This window comes from Agaricus bisporus (genome assembly GCF_000300575.1).
Source record: "Agaricus bisporus var. bisporus H97 unplaced genomic scaffold AGABI2scaffold_3, whole genome shotgun sequence".
In the NCBI taxonomy this organism is placed as follows: Eukaryota; Fungi; Basidiomycota; class Agaricomycetes; order Agaricales; family Agaricaceae; genus Agaricus; species Agaricus bisporus.
Genome location: NW_006267366.1, coordinates 380,167 through 402,336, shown reverse-complemented (window position 1 = coordinate 402,336; position 22,170 = coordinate 380,167). Strand labels below are relative to the sequence as shown.

Sequence of the window (22,170 nt, the reverse complement as noted above, 5' to 3'; positions counted from 1 at the left end):
TTGATAAGGAAATTAGGAAGTTAGGTGAAGAAGACCGTGAATGTGCTTCTTGATGTTGAAAGTATTCAAGGGAATAGACATTGATGTCGATGCATTAATGGTCCTCTTTGACTTAACTTCCTCAATTCCTTATCAATCTTCGAGATTCCTTTTGCCATGGGAAGCCACATTCTATAGCTGTTGATGTATGTATTTATTTTATAGGTATTCAGAGTGCAAGGTAGTCAAAAGTCGAATTTAAGTGACAATGTTCACTCATCAACATATAATTATGCAAAGAATTACATATATCTCCCTCATTTCTCGTCCGATCAGCAGGCGGTCTTTTGTATTAGATAAGTATTATTAGAGGGCACATATGCGCCCCCTACGCGCTGCAAGCGCCCCAGCGGAAGACCGGGTAAATGCGATATATTTATAAAAAAAAGGGATAAATTATAAATTATATAGGATATTCTGGTGTCATTTTGATGTTAAATCCTCAAAGGACTGTATACTAGTATAGGTGAGGTATATGAGCCCTGCATTGCGCTATGTCGGGGCTCATAAATGTGTATAGTATTCATGATTTACTATACCAACCCTCAGAAGATATATGTGGAATTTCTCCGGCAATATTGATGTATCTGCTTCACAAATAGCATACATATATTCCTAACAACAATATACATAGTCCTATAAAATTTTGAGAGGCATTTACCTGCAAGGGGAGTGGGAAACGGCTGCCGAGTGTTGAGCATTGTGCGTGGGAAAGAAATTTCGGGGGAGTGATCAACAAAAAGAAAGCGTGGGAAGTACGGGAGACGGTGACCAGATGCCCCCGCCTGTTGTCTTCACACGCTTGAGACCATTGGCAACAACCATCAGCCCTGATAAATGATGGCCACACAGTGTTCACACGGGATAGCCCCATCAGCCGGCAAATTGATGCCGACAAGCGGATTAACTCTTTTGGCTTGAACAGGTGACTCGGCAGTACTATGATACTGTCACATGACCTTATCAGATCATTGAGATCAAGTATCGAGGTACTGTAGGAGAACAGTATCACAATACTCGTCCTTCTTTTAGAAGGAGAGTACCGTGGTACTGTAGGAGAACAGTATCACAATACTCATCCTTCTTTGGGAAGGAGAGTACCATGGTACTGCCAGTGTAGGAGAACAGTATCACAATACTCGTCCTTCATTTAGAAAGAGAGTATTGTGGTACTGTTCGTGACCCTATTGGGTGAGTACCATGATACTGTAGGAGAACAGTATCACAGTACTCATGCCCACAACGGAGTATGACAGTACTGCTGTTACCCCATTAGGGGGAGTACTCCAATACTATGTTCCTCACAGTACCATGGTACTCATGCTCTACACAGACGGAGAGTACCATGGTACTGGTGTGTTCCCTTTTTACCGAGTACCATGATACTATAGTATTGCTATTCATGTTGAATTTGGCACTTAGTAGACTAGATAATACTACAGTACTGCTTAGTAAGACAATATTGAACGACCGGTCGTGCGCGTACAAAACGACCTGTCGTGTGACCCTCATGCGTTATTCGACTGTCACCTATGCGGACTGATCAGAGTCTACTAGTAAAGCACCTTGGTAGTAAGTACCCCAGATCGGTGACTTCACACGGCGGACAAAACAACTGTCAATTGATAGGTTAGGGTTAACTGTCAACTGGTCTGTCAATTGCAAATTCAGCTATTGTCACATGTGACAGATGTTGTTACGGTGTTACCCCTTAAGTTTCGTCTACATAGTAATGTAGTCATGTTCACATATGCATCATGATGCGTAGTACATCTAGTACCAGAGCGTGACACGCAAGCAATTTAGCGTGACACTCGAACGTGAGTTAGCTCCCGCGTTAAATCAATTGACAGCAAACCCCGGCCAATCAATTGACAGTTGTTTTGTCCGCCGTGTCACGATCCTACTTACTGTATACTCTAGATAATTTGGTGGGGCTGCGCCCGAAACACTCGCCTTTTGTTTCTGTGCCCATTTTTGTCGGAAAACTGAAATTCGCTGATCATGCTAAATCATTTTACGTTTGCTTGATCTAACCTGATTAGATACTATCAGGCATAGGCCTCCTGATCCAGTAGGATAAAGCAGGATAAGGCAGTCTTATCAGGGTGGATCAGAAAAAGTCAGGCGCATTTTGGTTTTCCGACGTTCTTATCTCGTGTTTGCTAATTTGTATTCAGACAAATGTCTCGTAACGCAACTTGTCGACTGGCAGTACTGGAACTCATCGACATCTCGCGGCCATGATGCCCGCGTGCGCTTGTATTTCTCCCAGTTCGCTTCGGCTACCTCAAATCATTTTGTCGAAAGATCTCATGTCCTCCATCACCATCCCGTGAATTCGTCCAGCACTTGCGAAAGCCATCACACCACGATCATGATCCCATGCATTGATACCACTTCGATAAAGGCCGCGATATTAAAGAATTGATACTTGCAAGTGCCAATATCAACATCAGTCTCGACAATTTCTCCACTCCTATTTCAAAATGTGAAGGGTCTAGGTCATTATCTATATTCAGTCACTATCTCGAGTCTAGCTTTCCTTTTGTGACTCCGTTATAGCAGTCTTTGATGCAGAGTGCATATTATCAACCTAATAACACTGAAGCGTCGCTCGAACGGATTCATTTTGGATCTCAATCCCATTTATATCCGAGGAAAAGAAATCGAAGAATCACCGCTTAGTCGAGGGTCCAGAACAGATGTTAGCTCCTTGATATACGAAGATTAAATGTTATGGAGAAAGATGAGAGACAAATGATTCGGAAGTTACTGCAACAAACAATGTTCATTTTCACTTTACCCTCTCTTCTGGTATTCATAAACTTCCTCTACGAGGATCCAAAAATGACTACGTTGCTTGACCTCCGTAGATAAGGTGGGTTGGAGGGACTTCACGACATACATTGCACACCCATTGCGCTACCTTTGAGACCATAGTAACGGACCCACGATGCAGGTCTAAAGTGTAATATGATCATGTCAATTACGAAAATCAAAACTTAGTTTAAACTTAAAGTTGACGCTGATAACTGGAAGTTGATAAACTCCTTCATTTTGACTTGGACGCCTGGTACACCTTCACAACAGCTAAGCCGGTTCTGAACAGGGTACATCTTCTTGGGTTACGCCGGTCGTCAATATGTCAAAGAGATGAAGCGATTGATAATGATTAAATCCATAACGCTATGATTTAGGCGGTTCACCCCCATTAAGAGCAGATTTGCATTGAAAAGAAATACATACCAATCTCTCGATATGTAGGTAAGTAGATTGCTACCAGATTGGAGAACATCATTTCTCTCCGACCTTCTTAATTCCGACCACTACGCGTTCATTACGAAGCCAGAACTCGACTAAAATTTCAGCTAATTTCTTCGGATCGTCCTAATAGTATTTTGCATCAGCATGTCACAACCATAGATACGAATTCGGAACAATTGAGAGTGCCACGTCCATGTGCTCGGGGAAAGATGACGAGAGATACGTACTTCTTGTATCATATGCCCTGTTCCAGGGACCACGACAAGCTGGAACTTGCCTTGCATTTGGCCTATCATTAGTTCTTTGTCAAGCCTATCTGTACCCGCAAGTACTAGTAGACGAGCTGCGCGTGCAGCAAGAAACTTTTCGGAAAGCCCTGTAAACCAATCTAATACTCATTTGTTAATTCGTACTCAAATGAGAGCGCCTCTACGGGTGGGAAATCGATGGAAGACTCACTTTGCCAGTAAGGTGCTGTCGAGCGAAGTGGAGTCCGCCATTGATATGGATATACGGCGGAGTCGTTGTGTTCTATAATGGATGGGATGGAGATTCTAGCGGAAGTCGGATTCCGGATCGTGTTGGTGGTCACACTATCCGAATAAGACCGAGTTAATGGCGTTCGGGAGGAGTATAAGGGTGAAGTGGCAGAATGAAATAACAACAGCAACAAATGAACAAACACGTTGATGAAACAGGTATAGAAGGTTCATCGGAAAATGAAATCATAACTGGATCAAGCAAGGAGCTAACGGAGAAGAAAGTCACATACTGCCACTCTATGGCCTCTTCCATGCTATCGAAACCTTCCGGTCGGGCATTCAGGAGGCTGTGCATATGAGGTAGAGCTTCGATAGCAGAGCCTAAAGATGAAGATATGGTTAAATTAGGTTACGAGTGTGGTAAGGATTTAAAATGCACCTTCGACGACATCAAGAACTGCTACTCCTGTGATTTTGTACCCACGTTCTAAAAGTCTTGGGCAAGATTGAACTGTGACAGAGCCGCCCATGCTATGCCCAATGAGCTGTGGTGCACTGCATAAGCAATCTATATGACCGCGAGAATATAGGCTACTAACCAATAGTGTTGGGGCTGTAACAGGGTCCGGAAAGATGGCTTGAACGAGCTCGAAGAAGTCCTCAACAAGGACATTGATAGAAAGATCGCTATCATCGGCTGTAGAAGTTGTTTTTCCTGAACATCATATCCGCCGATGATTAGTGTAGTCAAACTTGACAATTTGATACTAACCGTGACGTCGAGCATCTAAGGCTAAAACCCCACATTCTCCATTCGTCTGATCAGTCACCTCTTTCGCAAAACAGGCGAAGCTGGATCCAGAGTAGCCAGCACCGTGATGACAGACCATAACGGTCGCATCCGTGAATTTGGGTGGCGTGTAGTATACCCTAACATCAAGACTCCTGGATGGCACCTTAACTTGAACGGCTTCATTGAAAAAACCAGATGCAGATAAGGGTGCGAATTCAGCATTGGGATCTTTCTTCTTTCGTTTTCTCGCGCTACTTGACGGCCTTGATTCTCTGTCTTAGATGATAGTCCCTAGGCGATTCAAATGAACTCGACTTGCATTGCCGGAGGACCCATGCCACTACCCGGGAGTGCACCAATGGAATCAGCTGACTCTTCGTCTTCCTCATCCTCACCAGCGTGACCTTGAATATCTGGTGGAAGCTTTGCAAGCCGTGCGCTTATGGCTGACCGGAAGAGATCTGACATGTTGCTGGAAGTCGAATAGTTAAGGACCGCGTCCCGATTTGGAAATCATTTCTTAGTATTATATTTGGCAATGCTCTTTGGTGCAAACAAACTTCGCATCAAGGCTGTGAGCGGCTTGGCCCCGGATCCCCAAAAGAGCATGGCAGGGGTTTCATTTGCGTTGAATCACACAGTCCCCCACATAGAACGAGTGCTAGGAGGTGAGTATTCAGTGTACTGTTTTTCTAATCAAGTTAACTTAGCCTTTCTAGATGGTTTCTATGACGGCTAACGATACTTGTGTCAAGGTCGGTGAAGGAATACACCTCTACCGACCCACAGAACCTGGTCCCATAAAATCATCGCACCCAACGTGAGTGAACCCGCATAAGTTTCGTCTATATCGCCAACTCATCATTATATTGTAGGGTCGTTCTCATTTTTGGTTGGAGTATGTATACCCCAGAATTGCAATGACGACACCACGCTAAACTGAACTATACTCCTAGTGGCAGCTAGATTCTCCCATCTTCAGAAATATACCTCTATCTATCGTGAACGGTACCCAAATACGACGTTGGTCTTGACTCAATGCGAACCTTCTTTTTTTTGGAGCAGTCAACGTGCACAAGTACGTCAACGGTCATACCACTGGCTTAAATCGCTAATTTATTTTGTAAAAGCACAAAGCTCTCGCTCCTTTAGTAGACGTCCTTGAAGCTCTTGGATTGATTCATCCTTTACAAGAAGCTTCGAAACCCCGCAAAACGCCATTGGACTCGATTGTTCCCCTCCCAACACATAGAATTCTGCTTCACGTATTCAGCAACGGTATATTCATTGCGACCTTCTTAGTCCTCATGACTCATTCCAACTTCCAGGCGGTTGTTGCCAGCTCATGATCCTCGGCAGCATTATTTCTAACCGTCGCGCAGCATCCCTAACCACAGCCACACACACGCCTGCCAGTGCCCTGATCCTCGACTCCTGTCCAGGTGACGGCGGTTTCTCTTCAGCTGAACGTGCATTTACTATCTCTGTCACCAATCCTCTTCTTCGAATGCTAGTCAAACTTGGTGTCATCATCCTCTTCAGCCTCCGGCTCGTCATGGAACACGTTTTTCGCCAACAATCCGCTATACCTTTTATGAGGTCCCAACTTAACGATCCTGATATGGTACCATGGCTAAACAAAAACTCACCGAGGTTGTACATATACTCCGAAGGAGACGAAATGGTTCCTGTCCATGCTGTAGAGCAGCATATGAAGGACGCGGTGGAGAAAGGATTTAATGTACAGCCTGTGAAATTCGGAAAGGAGTCAAAGCATGTTGCTCATGCAAGGAGTGACCCGTCTAGATATTGGGGAGCTACAGAGCAGATGTGGAAAGAAGCGATCGGGGTGCAGGACTAAATTTTCCATATGTTTCGAACTCTGCTTTTTGTGTCCTTTCAAGTACGTATCTATAGTCTTGAATAGAACATTGGAACCCTGTAGATTTCTGAAAAACCGGTGCCGACAATGGACCTCACGGCTGTTTCTCGATACATTTGAAAGTACCATCAGAGTGTTAAGGGCATAATGACGCAGGCCGTTGAGTCGACAGAATGAGTGAAAACTTACATCAGGAGTGAGCGGCCGTATGTGTTAAAAGAGTCTTACTAGTCCTGAGAGGTAACATTACATCCAATGCAGAAGCATCGATTGAGCTACCATTGGTGAGGAAGCGTCTTATAAAGATAAGTAGGGGCCCAAAGATTCGACGATATGAAGGGATAGTGTGAAGTTACATGCGTTATGCAACGTCGAACGTTGAGGTCCTCCGCATTCATTACATGGTCCTGAACGTCCTCGCACTCCTTACGCCAAACAAAGAGTTCTGTATCTTTTGTTTCCATCATAAACTCGCAAAGAATCTTCTCGTGAGTTCGTTGTTCCATCAGCCTGATTGTTATTCGTCCATTGCACCCGAGTTCACGTATATTAGGATTTGCGTTTTACTTTATCTCGAACGACTGGATGATTTTGAACAGCGTGTAGAGTAACTCCTAGGCCGTCCGCCGCAGCCTCTGAGTAGACTACGGATTGGACACATCCTAACTTTATGAATACACTGAATTTCCCAACAAGCGACCAGCCATTCGTTATAGGACTACGACATTGTGAATACGTGTGATTCAGTCCTAAAATGATTTAGATAAGCAGACTGAAGAAATGATCAGAGTAGATATTCAGGATATAGAAATATAATCTTTGCCATAGTAGCTCATCAACAGCTTCTAGTTGATATTTTGATGCATAAATCATCACTGATCGCAAAAGGAACGGGAGCTCACCAATTGAATATCTACACACAATCACCTGTTTGAAAAGAATCAGTCAAGGATCAGGAAAAGGACTGAGCGAATCAGAGGGGGTGCCCGAATTTTTGAGCTGTGCGGGCATTTTCGGCATCGTTGATACGAAGACCGTCGTGATGGAACATCATAGATAAAGGAGAGGTAAAGAAGACTTACCACGCCAGGTTTATTCAAGGTTAAGTCGAAGCAACCATGATATATCGGTCATCCGACCATAGCGCCCTAGGTAACGTATAAGTGTCGATTCATTTCTTGACCGAGGTCATTATAGAAAAGAATGATCAGAAAATAAGTATAAATACAGCCATGGAGTTATCGTCAACGCTGATTTTTAAGACCAACTCAGGCGGTAACTCCTTTGATCATCAGGTGAAATAAATAGATGGAATGCGTACCAAAAAGTGCCGAGCGTCTCGCGGGTATGATAGAGGGTTCAGGACTTCTACATGAAGGGTTAGTAGAGTTCAAGAAGTCTCGGTTGAAAAGTTCAGTATGGGTTATGTTCAAAGCATCGGGTCTCCGTAGAGATGCTCAGATACTCTAGTTTGAAAAGGTTTTGATCATCCCGATATGTATACACGAGGGTAGAAAAATAAGTAACAAGTTCGGACACTCACGAAACTGCCAAAATCAGCTCGCGCCAGTGAACACAAAACTGCTAAGCCATCGGATGTTCATTCTTCCATATTCAAGGATCTGAGAACAAAGAGGTAATCAGCGTACGACTCATAAAAATGGAGAAAAGGAACCGATCAGTGTAACTATGACAAATAAAAATGCCACACAGCGCCGATAATCTGGTAGGATTATAGAGCTCGACAAAAGAGAAGTGACATCCTTTCGAGGAATAGAAAATAACATACGTTACCTGGAAGTTTGAAGACACCACGAGCAGAAGGCGGAAAGACAGGTGAAGGAAAATTCAAAAGAGGCGAGAAAAAAAATTCGGTTAACGCGTGCACATTGAGGGCCGGTTGATTATGTCACGTGGCTTGACTTTCACGGAGGTCAGGGACATGTCCGTCACATTCTTCGCTGGTTCAACGACAGTGCTACCTAACGTGGCCTTTCGCCTCCGAGTCTTGTTATCTCAGTCGCCCACACTGTCTGGAATTGCACTTGCTTAAAATGGAATGCTTTGTTCTATTTCCTCGTATCATCTGTGAAGGAAATATGTAAAACTAGCTCGATCTGCCTCCAAAATGGATCAATGACGCGTGTCCAAAGCCTCTCTGGTGCTCCGCTGCTTCTCTGTGTATCCTAGGTCTGGAATCCGTTCAAATACCCGTATATAGGATCGATCTCCTGGCAGCCCGAGAGTGGAATCTACATCATCCCGTGCAATCCCGAATTACGCGTGACATACGTCTGGCACGCAATTAGATATTTCAGCGCTCTCGTCACGTTGTTACTTTCCTTCGAGACCTTCACAAAAACATTCCGAAGGCGCCCGTGATGGCATACCATTTGCTGTGCTGTCAACCGGATTGATCCAAGATTGGACTGATCTTAGGGATGGTGGCTCATACTTCGCACACCTCGGGACGGTTCCAGCATCTTCCGTGCGCTTGCGTATGGCCCTCCGAAGAAACCACTCCGGAAGGCTCATAACTTTCAACGGAAAGAAAAGTATGGGGAGACAGTCACTCGACGAACGAACCTTTATCTCCGTCAGATTACAGGTTGATTGTGTGGCTGATCCAGATTCCAAACGTTACGACTGATGCTTGGTTCGTCCCAGGTTCGCCCTGTTATATTCGTTTGGATACCCGTACCAGTTCGGTTTATCTCGCGGGATACATCGGAATCAACGAACTAGGATCACGGCGATCTGAGGTGTTTGCCTCGAGGACTCCTGCGCACATGCTCCTCTTAGGGACTAAATTCTAGAAGATGAAGGTTTCTCAGTTACGATCCTATACCGTAGTTGGCAATTCCTGTCAGCTGCCATCCGTTGATCGCTTACCTGACGCAATATCTATCGCCATACGGACAACTTCATACACGATAGATGCAGAACCATCTTGAAGCAAGGCCAAACAAGCGGAAACAGCGGTCATATATCAAGCAGCTGCGCCACGGAAGGCTCCGATGCTTCAATTTAAGGTGTGCAACTCCTTGCTCTTTCCCAGTCATCTTGCCTGTAGATACCGACCGTAATTTCTTCCCCAGTCCACTCAAGCCCTGTCGCTGCTCGGTTAAGCTCCTTGAGCACGTCATGTATCCTCCCACAAACGCTCTCTCTCTATCTGCCTTACTTACTCGCGGTCGCCTACGTTTAATCGATTTCGCCGTTCGAACAAGCTCCGGGACCGATTGATTAACTTAAAAGCATGTACCAAACCGTACACATGTTTATGGGTGGATATCAAAGTTGGTCATTGTTTGCTTCTTGTTATCCATCTATCCCTCGTTCCGCGTTCTGGTTGGTCCGCTCCAATATGGAGCTTTTTATATCGGCAGAAGATGAGAAAAGCATGATTCACGTTGAACTACGGCGTGAGGTGGGTTCATTTTGAGGTCCCCCTGCTTCGCTCTACTGAAGGCCAGGAATATCCAGCAAACGAAAATAGATATGTTATTCTTAGACAATCGTTATCACATCAAAGTCGAAAATATACAGGATATAAACAAGGTTCGCACAGTTTCATAACCATTCAAGTACAAAGGTAATTAGAACAAGCCAGAACTTAAGCAGGTCCAACAACGGTTTTCTTCTTCTTAGTCAGTTTCGAAATAATCTCATCTGAGAATCCAAGATGCGCCTTGACCAACTCGGGCGGAGTAAGAGCCAACCACTGTTGACGATTAATTTAGTTTCCAATATTGCGGACAGGTGAGGAGCCATTTACCTGGTTCAAACTGACATCCTGGAAAACGTCTATGTAGATCTATGTCAGCAATGCCGCGAGTATTGGCTGGTAGAGCTCACCGTCTCTGAAAATCTCAAGGAACCTCAGGGTTGTGTTCCCAGTATTTTCAACGTAATGGCCTAAACATATGTGAGTCGATCTACTTCCTCATGCCACTTGTAAACTCACCCATTGCCCCAGGAACGTAACCTGTGGGAAATTCAGCTCCAGAAATTCATATCTCCGGGTCTCACATACCGATATCACCAGCCTGATAATCAAATGTACGTGCGTTGGACTGTGCCGCGAAAAGAGTCACTCGAGCATTACCCGATCTAGAAACATGCGCAATTTCCGTTATTGGGGGCACATAAAAGGGTGAACCGCGTAGCTTACAGGAAGAAGCTCCACTCGTCTTGTGTTGGGTGCCACTGCAAAAGTTAGATTCTCATCAAATTCAACTTTCATGGATTCATTGCTCACATGGAGTTCTCTGTCATGATACGCATGATTCAGATTATGATACGCACGATTCAGCTTTCACTCACCGCATTGCTCCAGGTTCGACGGTTACTTCAGCCGCCGCAATGGTCTTTGAGATCTTGAAGGTGGTGGAATCGACTACCTTAACGCTGCCACCCTCGAGCTGAGTTTCCTTTACTTTCGAAAAAGGAAAAGAGAATGGGTTCTCCACGGTACCCTGCGGGGATTTGGGAGCATCCTCAGTCTGGGGAGGGTCTTCACAGAGTAAGTATTCGTTGAGATACTCCGAGAGTACTTGACTCACTAGCAGGGAAGATATAAAGTTCTTCAGCTGGGACTGTTTTGAACGCCTCGGGATCGCTATTGGTTCCTCAGAAACAAGTGAGCCAAAAGTATGATTCAGGACGCACACTTGGAAGTTCTTCGCGAGCACTACGGGACAAAATAAGCACCTTCTCGCGTTGGATTACATTTAAACCCACCTTCTACTGGAACGTGGGCGAGCCAATCAGTGAGAAGGAAGGTCGAATCTTCGCTGAAGTCGCCAACGTCGAAGACCTGGTTGCCTTATCAGAAGGAGAAATTAATTAGATACTCGACAATCGACTAACCAAAATAAATTCAGAGCCCTCTGGATTATCCCCGGTAGCTTGTAGGGAATGGGGAGTGCCTGCGGGGAAATACCAAAGGTCACCGGGTTCCTGGTACATGCTCATGTGAGAAGCATAACATTCAGCATGAGAATCGTGCTTACAACATTGGCGACATAGTTCCGTCCATTAGGGTCTGTGGCCGTAATTTGAGTGGTTCCCTGTTGGAATAGTTAATGCCTTGAACCCAATGGAGGCCGCAGCCCATACCTTGAGTACATACGCCCACTATGAAACAATTCGTCAACAATGGTTTCCAAATGAAGAAGCGAAGCATACCTCAGCCGTCTTGTGCCAATGCAACTCTCTGTTCGCTAATTAACAACTATATTTCTACAGTCGATGTCGTGCAACTTACCTCACCGCTCCAGGTTCTAACCTCATGTTTACACTGGACATTTCTGAAGATCGATAAGTCGTGGTCTCGACATGGTTAACAATAATACGCACGTTCAGCAATCGGCATGACACCGGCTATAAAAATGAAATTGAGGATAATGAATCGGAGAAGAACAAGAATCACTTACTATTCTCTTGACGAGCCCATCCACCAGTTTGCAACCTGTTGTGACTCAAAGAGAAGGGCCACTTTGCGTTCGGGCTATAGAAAACATAGATGAGCGACTTCAAATCTTCACGGGTCTCGTAAATACTTACAGGCTTCCATGATCTGTCGTAGGTGGAGCCAGGAAATCTGGGTTCTGTTTATCGATGGGCTCGTTTGTGGGGCCTAAAACGTGAGCGCCGAGAGAACCACGGATTGCATCTGGTTTGACCGTGGTCGACTCGTTCCACAATGGAAAATTTGGGTCCAATGGGATGAGTGGGACGGTCTCACTTGCAGGGACTGTGCTGCCCGTTGTTGTACCAGTGGGTTTCACAGTTGAAGATGGGTGGTTGGACGAGATCGATGCGGGGACACTAGATGCAGAGTCGGATGCCGCAGGAGCAGCAGCGGCAAAGATAGCCAAGAGTAAAGCACAGAGACATGAAGAGAGACGTATCATGGTGGGGGAGGACCTTTGAAAGCCACTGAAAGAAAACTTAGGGGTGAAGGGACCTCTTAAATACTCGAGCAAAAAAATGCTAACTGCACAGAAGGAGAGGTAGGCATGACTCGCCGGATCTCTATACGGACTTGGATTGCGATCTGTTGGACAATCGAGGAAAGGCACGAATCTATTCAGTCCAACGCACCATATGCTCACATTCGCTATAATCCGACGAGGCACTGTCTCCACCTGAGGCTTGAGAGAGTGAGACAGCGAACAAAGCTCTCATGTTCGGCTTCACGCCCGCGGCAGTTGTCGATGGGAGATCTACCGATGACAGGATTTGAAATGGGGTCAGAGCTTCGTTCGCTCTGCCAGTTGTGAATCTGGTGATCTTTGTAGCGATGAACTGGCTCGCGCATCCCCAAACACAAGAAAGGTTGTGCTTACAAATTTGGCTTGTAGAAGGAATCTGCCCAAAAGCGGGGGAATTACGTCGAACAGTTACTGTGTTTGGGCTCATGGACGCCCGAAAATGAAACTTGCTGCCAACTTGGGATTGCGAAATCGCGAACACCCAACCTAGAGCCATCAGCTTTTGCCCTAGTTAGCAAATTCCCGAGCAGACTTTTCGCGTGACTTAGCAATGATCGAGGATGTTGGTCAACTTACTTGACCCGTGATAGCAGGGTCAACATGTGGCCAAAAAAGAAAAGAGTAGACTACACCCACTTGATCATGAGTATGAGATTATAGCATAAAGGGCCACTGGGATACCCATTTCGGTGGGCTTATAAATAGATTTACCAATAACCGTGGCAATTAGCTATTTAGTACTCTGACCGTCCTCCGCGATCTGGTTCCAAATCAGCTAAGTTATTTTAAATTCATATACTTATACGGCGTTAAAGGCATACCGACCCCGATGCCCTATGACGGTCCCTTGGTCACTTGGTGTGCTATGATACAAAACTATTCTAGCCAACTGGTTGGATGTTTACCCGATGTCCCTTGTCACAGGAGAAGTACCCAAAAGATCTGAACTCGATTTAGCTTGGAGTTATAAGTGGTTTAGAGTTCCCAAAATAAAAACTAAGGCAATGTAACGCTCTATAGGCCATGTGGTCAGTATAGTCCCTATATTGAGTTATTTCATCAGAATCCTCGGCATATGATACATGCCGAAGATTCCGTTGCAATGTCACCCGGCCCATTACAATCTTTCACACGGACGATTCTGCGAGGCCGGGATTACAGTTACTTACCTTGGAGCGAAGCTTTTGTGACTCTGATACTTAATTGATGACCACGAGTCTGGCTATTTGAGGGTTCTTCGGGACGACGAGAAATCATAATAAAAAATCAAGAGCATGAATTGCTTCCTGCGCCCATGTCTGTAAGGAAACGAAAAAAGGCTCTAAAGTGAAATGTACGGTATCATGACGCGAGATCTTCATAGAGTGTCAGGCTTCTTGAAGATAAGCATTGATAAATGGTTCCGGGCCCCAAGGGCGCAGCAATTAATGAATCCTAGAAATAAGAACATGCACGAGGGATTAGGAGGCATGGAATGGTCATTGGCTAGCATCCTAAAATTAGGGTCAAGAATTATTAGCAACGTTTTGAATCAGAAAGTCAGCAGAGAAGCATCCACTCACGGTCGGATGACAAATTTAACAAGGCAGGAAATTTATGCTTCGGTCATTTTCTAGGATTTCAATAGCCTGTATGATTTCGGCGAACCAGCTCAAACCTTTTTTATGTGAGCCATGACCTCGGCTAATAGGGTATTTCATGGCTTTGTAGCTGGGAGAATACGGGAGAGCTTGAACGTGAAGGTGCAGATGATTCACAGAATTGAATGGGGGGATGTGAAAACCCATCCTGCGTGGGTAACCAGTGTTCATTTATGTGAAGAAGGGAGCTATGGGAGAAATATGATGAATACTTTCTCATGGCAAAATTTACGTTGTGGTCATCAAGTATCTTGTTCCCAATTGTTCGCATAGATCGTACTGTAAAAAAGGGTGAGCGGTTCTCTCGCAATGAAGAGGTAAATGCCCACAAAGTGCAACATCTTCTTTTTTCAGGGAATGGACACTCTCTGACGATTCCGCTTGTATTATGTACACTTGGTTCAGTTTTTGGGAGAAGTGAGGTACCTATATGTTTTTTTGGCACTACTTGAACGTGGACTCTGGCAGCTGGGCGTATGTCCGTAAATGCCAGGAAGTTGGAGTCCTGTTTAGCCGGGTTAATCGGATTAATCAGACTTTGGATAAAAGCGCAACGCACCTCATAAATAACGTTGAATCCATTCGCTGAAGAAACATTGCAAAACTCGCAGGTCGCTGGTCTGCGCCAAAAAGAAAACATGGCTATCAAACAAAGTCGGAATGTGCAGAACCGCTGCTGGCAGGTACAGGGCGTGACGCAATTTCGAGTGACGCCATGTAACGGCTTCTTTCTGTCACGGTTGGCCCTTTTGACCTCACGCTGGCGGCTGCGCAACGCGACAACCTCTACGATAATCACAAGCCCCGGAACAAGAGGAAACAGTTATGGATGTCGATATGAATCAAGAGATTCTCTGTTGCCCACATACCCACAGGATTTCAAGTAGTGGGTCGGCGCGGAATAACTTCATCGAGAAATACAAGTCTATGACGGCCTGGAGTGTACACCGAAGGACTATCCTTAGAACTTCAACGAAGCGCCGAAAGGTTTGACCAAGTATCTCGTTCAAAGAATGCTCATGTGTAAGACAAATGTAGATAGCGGCACCAACCTGTGATGTGTGCAATCTAACGCTCTCTCGTCCGTTTGCCTGCCTTGAGTGTTCATTCACTGGGTGCTGGACTGACCGCCACATTCTCAATCATTTGGAGAGCCATAGCCATGGGTTTTGTATGTCCCAGTTGATCTTTTGACGCACTCTCCCAGTTGAATAAAATATAGGCCTTGATGTGACTTCCGGGTGCTTGTTCTGCAGGGAATGCAATGACTTCGTCTATGACGGAATGTTTGACGAGATATACCTTCTATGTGTTCTTCGTGCTGAAGAAAAGGGCACAAAGTTTCAAGGTATATCACATCCATCTTCGCTCTCATCGTCTAAAGATCTCTAGTTTCACAAATGTTGAGGGAGTCTTTCGCTCCTTGGATGCCAAACGGATCAGACACCACCGCTTTGTCGGGAAATGCGGTATTACCATGTCAAGGTAAGCAAGATCTCGCACCAATGGTTATGGTGTATAGCTGGACCACTGTCAGGACGGAGAGGACTGCTCAATCTTGGCCAAACTTGTTTCATGAACGTTGTTTTACAGTCCCTCGTCCACAACCCTTTGGTTCGGAACTACTTCCTCAGCGATAAGCACAATCGAGGGCAATGCAAAATTGATACCTGCACCTGCTGTGAAATGGACAAGTTGTTTGAAGAAGTTAGTGCCCTGTTCATTAATAATCAGTCTACCTCATTTTCCTGATCATCAGATGTACGCGGAAGATGCCATACCATACGGGCCAGTTGATTTTCTTGCTACAACTTGGAAAGCTTCCACAGAGCTATCAGGTCATGCTCAACAAGATGCTCATGAGTTCTTCATTTCCGCTTTGAACCAAATTCACTCTACCTCCCGAGGATCTACTAATGTGTCGTGCAACTGTATAGTGCACTCAACTTTCTCTGGGCAATTACAAAGTGATGTCAAATGTGAACGATGCGCGACCGTCACAAGCACAGTGGATCCACTCATGGATGTAAGCCTGGAGATAAATAAAAGTTGTGGCGGCGGGCGCTCCGGAAACCAAGCTACTACATCCAAAACCGGCGGAGGCATTGGTGGCAATGAAGGCGTTGGTCTTGAAAACACACTTACCGCCTGCTTGAGAAGGTGATTCGCCACGTCATTCTTTTTTTCAGGGTTGCCCTAGTAAACCACACGGTTCCATGATATTCTTCCGGCGAATGTTAGTCTGTGTGAAGGTGTTATCTTGCTCCACTGTTACCACACGTTTATGATCTTTCTCTGAGGTTCCAAAGGCCCCAGAACGCCTTTTGCTAACTATAAGTCGTCTGTATATTTATAGATTTACGCTGCCAGAGAAGCTGGGAATGAAAGAATATTCGTGCGGCAAATGCGGTAAAAGTCATGTATGTTTCGATTTTACTCCTTCATCTATTTATCGCTCAACTTCGTATTCATCAACCCTGTTCCTGGATATTTATGGATCGTCATACGTGTCTACATGTGCACATGTAATGTGCTACCTTTTTCCCAGGATGCCAGCAAGCGATTAAGTATCCGAAAGTTACCACCAGTGCTTGCTTTTCAATTGAAGGTATGTTGCATTCGAGAATGCTTTTTTGACTTTTCGTCACATCGCTGATGTTTTTGATGCGGCATAGCGATTTGAGCACAAGACTTCCGACAGGTCCTCGGCACGAAAGATAGACACGCCAATCAAGTTTCCGGCGACACTAAATATGGCGCCATACACCACCTCCGTCATGAAGGAAATAGAAAAAGAAAACCCTATTAATAGCCAAAAAATGGAAGGGAGTTATGGGTAAGCTTTGTTCTTATGACTATTCCTTTTCATACTCTCGGGATTTCTTGATTTCCTTTAGTCTTGCGTTCCTTATCGTGCCAATGAAAGCATGACTTCCCCTCCCGCTGATGCTCCCAATAGGTCACTCTCTAGAAATGGATTGGACGTACTATATGAATACGAATTGTTCGCCGTCATCAACCATGAAGGTCAAATTGACAACGGACACTATACTAATTATGCTCGGTTCAAAGATGAATGGTTCAAGTTTGACGATGACAAGTATGTTTGCTCTTCTTACTATTGCATCCCCCGAGTGAGTTCGTAATGAATGCTGACAATGCTCGTATGCTTCTTTTCAGAGTGACGCATTCGAGCTTATCGGCATGCTTACAGTCTTCGGCATACATGCTCTTCTACGTGAAGCGGCATCTAGATTACAAACCCAACATGGTGCCTTCTTACATTCGGATGCGCGAAACCGAAGCCGTACGTGAGAAGGAAAGAGAGCTTGAGAAAGAACGGGAAAAGGAAAGGGAAAAGGAGCGTGAGAGGGAGAGAGAGAGGGAACGAGCGGAGAAAGAGCGAGAAAGAGAGAGGGAAAGGGAAAAGGAGCTTGAAGATGCACTATTAGCCACGGTATGATGTCCCGCCAATTGTTTGAACTCAGCTTCTGGTTTGTCAACTATTGTTAGCGGCAGAGTGAATGTATTTATGCACGGTAGCTTCCTTTATGACATGGCTTCCTAATCCTCTTTCCGGTACACAGGAAATGCCGTCTGTCAAGGGGAAATCGGGGTAAGATTTCTCAGTATCCGACGATAATTATTTTTTTTCATCGTTTACTGGGGTTCTCTTAAAAAGAGGGGTTCTCAGACTCTCACGGAATCGGTCCGGTGATTCTCGTCTATTCTTGGGTTTTATTTTTATGAAGAACACCTGGGAGTGCAACTTATATCCTGCTATTAGTCTAGAAGGAAGGTGGTGGAAGGTGTCACCAGTCAGGACAACATCTACCCAGACGGATATCTAGGGAAATCAGCTGAAATAAAGGATGGGCTTAGTGGTGTCTTGTGATGCGAATTAATCAATTTCCTTTATTCAATTGGCATCTGAATCGATTGGATATCATATTTGTGGATTTGCTCCAAAAATAGCATCAGAAATGACCCTTCCCCTTTGAGTTTCTCAACTTCTTGTAACACCACCACAGAGCGGATGGCTTTTGTCTTCCTTAGGACCTTAATGCTATAGTGGCAAATTTGATGTGAGAGCTTGAGGCTGTTTTTAGAGCTGATTTCAAGTAAAAATAATGAGATTGTAGTGAAAATGGCGAGAATTTATTATAGGGACAGGCTAGAATCAGGGAAAGAAGATACATATTTGCATTGGAATCCAAACAAGACACCTGTATATAGGAGTGAGGATCTCAGCTCGACTTGAAAGAGAGTCAATTTTCGGAATGCAACGGTCATACGCCGATGACGCATTTCCTTCGAAATACAAGCCGCTAATGAACTTTGGCGTATTTGGGGCTAGGGGACAGGCTGTAGATCATTTCCACTTACGTGGATTTTATTTTGTTCATGAGAAACGAAGGATGCATAGTGAGAACGCTTCTCTTGAGTACAAATGCAGAGTATTTATGTTTTGTTCCGCGGCAGATACTCAGTGCCAGAAGCCTGCACTGTAACTTCTACGAGCAGGTGCTACTTTTTCGTGACTTGATGCTTGCGGAGCTATTAATAACGTCGGTAGCCGCTTTGAGTTCGGTGCGTCCGGCCGAACCCTTGATTATGTCAATGGATAAAAATAGTTCCCAGGAGTTATATTCGACCCCCTGGTTGGGGTAATGCAATCGCAGCGTTGATCACACGCATCACATCCTCCCGTCAAACCCGAAATAAAAGTTATTCAGGTTCCATACACCGGGGCAGATCTCACATCCGTAATCCTACGATGTAGAGGATCCAGGTTTCATTGATCAACATTCACCAAAGACTCGTTATTACGAACCGAACTGCAAAGTGACCTAAATTAATCATCATTTTTGGTTCTGAGCATCGTATGGTTCATCGATCGCTTTCTCTCTAACAAAGTTCATCGACCGATCAATAGTATGTGCGCTCTGACTCACTGGTAATTAATTTCAAAATCAACTCCATGAAATACATGGCTAAATCAACTCCGCATACGAAACAAAAGCATGGAAAACCGACAATACCCTCACATTGCTGATCACTTACTGGTATTCACTGGTCAGCCATCTAAATTTACCCTTTTACTATACATAAACTAAACACGCCTATTGGTGGTTCAAGGCCTTTGGCAAGATAAAAATAAATCAACCTCCAGCATACTTGTCTTTGCCACTTTACTAACTTAGAACCTTCGGCTGATACACCGGGCCTTCCCGCTCTCATGGGTCGACTTCATATGACCCAAGCTTGGTGCAATCTTGGATGTCTTTCCAAATATTCTTTTTGACCGTTCCGCTGGACACGGTACCAATACACAGGAGTTTGGATGGTCCCTGTCTTTTGCTAAGGATTCAATTTGAAGATCTCCTGGTTACCGGTTACCCTTGCATTGGGCCTCGCCTCACCGTCTTCCAGGCCTGAACCTGCTCGTCACTAATGAAGTCAAGGTTCTAAAATAGTGATCCCTGCATGATGGTACCCTTGCTAAGATTCCCCGCCAGGTAATCATTTCCGGAGATGCGCGAGCTATTTCTAATCTCTTTTCATTCGCCTTTCACGAAAGTATTTATATCTGTGTGCCGACTAATCAGCGGACACGGACAATGCTTCTTTTTTTATTTTTAGCTTTTCAAATCCCCATTGAATTCGCGGAACAAATGCCCGTTGTGTCAAACACATCTCGTGAATGGCGTTGTGACCACTACACCACCATAGGAGAAAGGTCAAAGACCAGACACATGAACAGAAAGCTAGCCATATAGGGAGACGGAGAAAACAATAAGCATAAACAAGGTGAGCGCTAGGGGAGGGGTTTGTTCTTTTGTTCTGCCCCATTCCTACCGTCTCACTCTGTTTTGTCGAGTTCTTGAACCAATGGCTCCTGCTCAACGACCATTTCTTTGCTCTGTCGTCTTGAACCTCCCCTAGGCGTTGATTGGCAAGTTCAAGAACAAAGCCTGTGAGGGTGAAATCGTACATTCTGCAGCTGTTCGCTCTATGTCCTGCCTTCAAAAGCCGTTTCTATACGTGTTTCGACGTCTCTGAGAGGCTCCTCACAATACTGAAAAGAGATGAGGAAGTGAGAACGAGAATCGCTTCAGCACGGATGTGATGATTATCGACATGCACTCATATTTTCTTTCCCTCCTTCGAGTCCCCTCGTCATCTTAGCCTTGCTTCACACCTTCTCTCTGAAGTCTCTCTCTTGCTCTTCATCTAGTGAGATCGTCGTGGTTCTTACTATGGTGCATTCGGCTCAGTTGAAGCCATCCTTATGGGAAATAAGAATAAAATGATCTTGTTGTTTTTTTATCTGATAATAACCAAGGGCGATCATCCCAAGATCCATCCTTGATAAGATCGTAGTGAAGTCGAGTTATCCGGGCCACCCGTTTCTTGTTCTATTTGGATTGTTTCTTCGTCGGTTTGGTCTTTCCCTCGGAAGCGATGGGTTCGGGATTGATACCTTGTCAGGCGAGCAGGATCCTAGTTCGGCCGTATTATCCGATTGGAGAACAAAGGCATGAGTAACTGCGCATGCACTTTTGTGAACCACGCGCAGTTCACAAAAGTGATGATCACCAACTTTGAGTCTACTACGTTCAAACTCTTCGGATCCTACCATTTCTTCTTCATTATACTGGAACGCTATGTTGACGGAGGCGCGGATCGAGAGTATTATAATTGCCATTTCGCACTTTGAGGTCGACGTAGTTCCTACTGTGGCGCCTTTCTGCTCAGTCGAAAAGCTCACGATTCTAGGTGATTTTTATTATTTTAATCTGATAATAACCAGGGACGATTATCCCAAGATTCATCCTTGATAAGGTCGCAGTGAAGTAAATTTATCCGAGTCACTCGTTTCTTGTTCTGTTTAGATTTTTTCTTCGTCGATTTGGTTTGTTCCTCTGAAGAATCTGGTGCGATCGTATCATCCGACTGAAGAACAAAGGCATAATATATAAGTAACTGCGCAGTTCACTAAAAAAATGATGATCACTGACTTTGAGTTTATTGCGTTCAGACTCTTCAGATCCTACTGTTTCTTCTTCATTATCAACTTCTTCACGTACTAGAACACTACCTTTACGAAATCGCGGATCGAGCATATTATAATTGATATTGAAACGGGAGAAGAGAATTTCGTGTTTATCCTTCGAGAAGGTACCCTAGTTCTTTCAGATAAGTTTGGGTATCGGAAGTCTGTAAGGAAGGATACGTTACACGAAGTGTAGCATGGGCTTCTGTGGTTGATTGACCACCCTGTTGGACGAGTGCCCAAAAGGTAGTGTTGTACAGATTATTGATGTGCGCTGAAACAAATCGGATTTTAAAAAATCGCTTTTTGATAGTTTGACAAAGGCAAGGCGTACTGTCAGCTTGTCTCCAAGCAAAATAATCTTTGACTTCTTTGCTTGTAGGGTATAAGACTATTCTTCCATCAAAGGACGGAGGGTATTGTAATGGTGTTTCAGGGAAATATGTTGTCCAGTGAAAGACATAGGATGACGTGAATTGAGAAGTTAACGTTGACAGAATTTTTGATTGTCTACGATTGTAAATCGTGGTTGACTTTTTCAAGAGGAAACTAACGAAACGAGTGTGTGTAAGGTAAGGAGAAAATGATGAAAGTATCGTATACATACCTGTATTCGTCTGATTCACCGAATCCTAACACAATGTCAGGATGAACTTGCATTGTATCTCTGGCGGCGTGATCCATGAGTTGTAAGGCTCGGACATCGTTGGGCTTTGTAAAATTGTGAGTATCGGAAAAGCTGTGCCTCTAGTTGATCGAATGGTTTTGTGTAGACTGATGAGGGTGCGCACCGATGAAAAGAGTGCCCATCGAGTCGGAAAACGAGGAAAGTGTTTGGCAGGAGAGGATCCGGGAGCTCGAAATTGCGGACGTAGGCGTATTTCGAGTTGGCCATCTGATAAGATAAGATGATAAAGAGGCAATTAGTATCTAGATAAACAGCTTGAGCGGTCGTGCATGTTTTGCTGTTGAGTCATGGCCCTGGGGTTTCCTTTTGGGGGAGGAAGACCA

General features: G+C 44.7%; 6 protein-coding genes across 6 annotated transcripts; 2 read left to right on the top strand and 4 right to left on the bottom strand.

The window, feature by feature from the left end:
• Positions 1–3,336: 3,336 nt before the first annotated feature.
• Positions 3,337–5,049, bottom strand: AGABI2DRAFT_115941 (hypothetical protein; the record flags this gene model as incomplete). Its single annotated transcript, XM_006458913.1, has 8 exons — positions 3,337–3,429; positions 3,534–3,694; positions 3,766–3,899; positions 4,079–4,169; positions 4,228–4,333; positions 4,388–4,503; positions 4,561–4,853; positions 4,892–5,049. 8 exons carry the CDS (start codon positions 5,047–5,049, stop codon positions 3,337–3,339), a joined length of 1,152 nt encoding a protein of 383 aa, XP_006458976.1.
• Positions 5,050–5,180: 131 nt separating this feature from the next.
• Positions 5,181–6,476, top strand: AGABI2DRAFT_191067 (hypothetical protein). Its single transcript, XM_006458912.1, has 6 exons — positions 5,181–5,249; positions 5,301–5,401; positions 5,457–5,479; positions 5,538–5,659; positions 5,712–5,859; positions 5,910–6,476. The coding sequence occupies exons 2-6, from the start codon at positions 5,301–5,303 to the stop codon at positions 6,440–6,442; spliced, it is 927 nt and encodes a 308-aa protein (XP_006458975.1). The 5' UTR covers positions 5,181–5,249; the 3' UTR covers positions 6,443–6,476.
• Positions 6,477–9,948: 3,472 nt separating this feature from the next.
• AGABI2DRAFT_191066 (hypothetical protein) lies at positions 9,949–12,430 on the bottom strand. Its single transcript, XM_006458911.1, has 19 exons — positions 12,032–12,430; positions 11,902–11,975; positions 11,825–11,848; positions 11,733–11,775; positions 11,654–11,681; positions 11,585–11,602; positions 11,479–11,535; positions 11,336–11,425; positions 11,207–11,282; positions 11,135–11,156; positions 11,029–11,084; positions 10,790–10,979; positions 10,725–10,734; positions 10,638–10,672; positions 10,500–10,576; positions 10,431–10,451; positions 10,322–10,381; positions 10,242–10,270; positions 9,949–10,187 (listed from the first exon to the last, which is right to left on the bottom strand). Exons 1-19 carry the CDS (start codon positions 12,379–12,381, stop codon positions 10,080–10,082), a joined length of 1,368 nt encoding a protein of 455 aa, XP_006458974.1. The 5' UTR covers positions 12,382–12,430; the 3' UTR covers positions 9,949–10,079.
• A 1,288-nt stretch (positions 12,431–13,718) lies between these two features.
• Positions 13,719–14,749, bottom strand: AGABI2DRAFT_200854 (hypothetical protein). Its single transcript, XM_006458910.1, has 6 exons — positions 14,662–14,749; positions 14,529–14,607; positions 14,432–14,470; positions 14,315–14,381; positions 14,025–14,250; positions 13,719–13,955 (listed from the first exon to the last, which is right to left on the bottom strand). Exons 1-5 carry the CDS (start codon positions 14,740–14,742, stop codon positions 14,040–14,042), a joined length of 477 nt encoding a protein of 158 aa, XP_006458973.1. The 5' UTR covers positions 14,743–14,749; the 3' UTR covers positions 13,719–13,955; positions 14,025–14,039.
• Positions 14,750–14,852: 103 nt separating this feature from the next.
• AGABI2DRAFT_191063 (hypothetical protein) lies at positions 14,853–17,673 on the top strand. The gene is made up of 11 exons (XM_006458909.1): positions 14,853–15,089; positions 15,141–15,273; positions 15,325–15,450; positions 15,495–15,587; positions 15,640–15,809; positions 15,862–16,262; positions 16,459–16,522; positions 16,651–16,710; positions 16,778–16,938; positions 17,062–17,202; positions 17,283–17,673. The coding sequence occupies exons 1-11, from the start codon at positions 14,928–14,930 to the stop codon at positions 17,563–17,565; spliced, it is 1,794 nt and encodes a 597-aa protein (XP_006458972.1). The 5' UTR covers positions 14,853–14,927; the 3' UTR covers positions 17,566–17,673.
• Positions 17,674–20,897: 3,224 nt separating this feature from the next.
• AGABI2DRAFT_200849 (hypothetical protein) lies at positions 20,898–22,054 on the bottom strand (the record flags this gene model as incomplete). The annotated part of the gene is made up of 6 exons (XM_006458908.1): positions 20,898–21,005; positions 21,161–21,289; positions 21,345–21,433; positions 21,494–21,708; positions 21,767–21,898; positions 21,951–22,054. 6 exons carry the CDS (start codon positions 22,052–22,054, stop codon positions 20,898–20,900), a joined length of 777 nt encoding a protein of 258 aa, XP_006458971.1.
• Between the last annotated feature and the right edge of the window lie 116 nt (positions 22,055–22,170).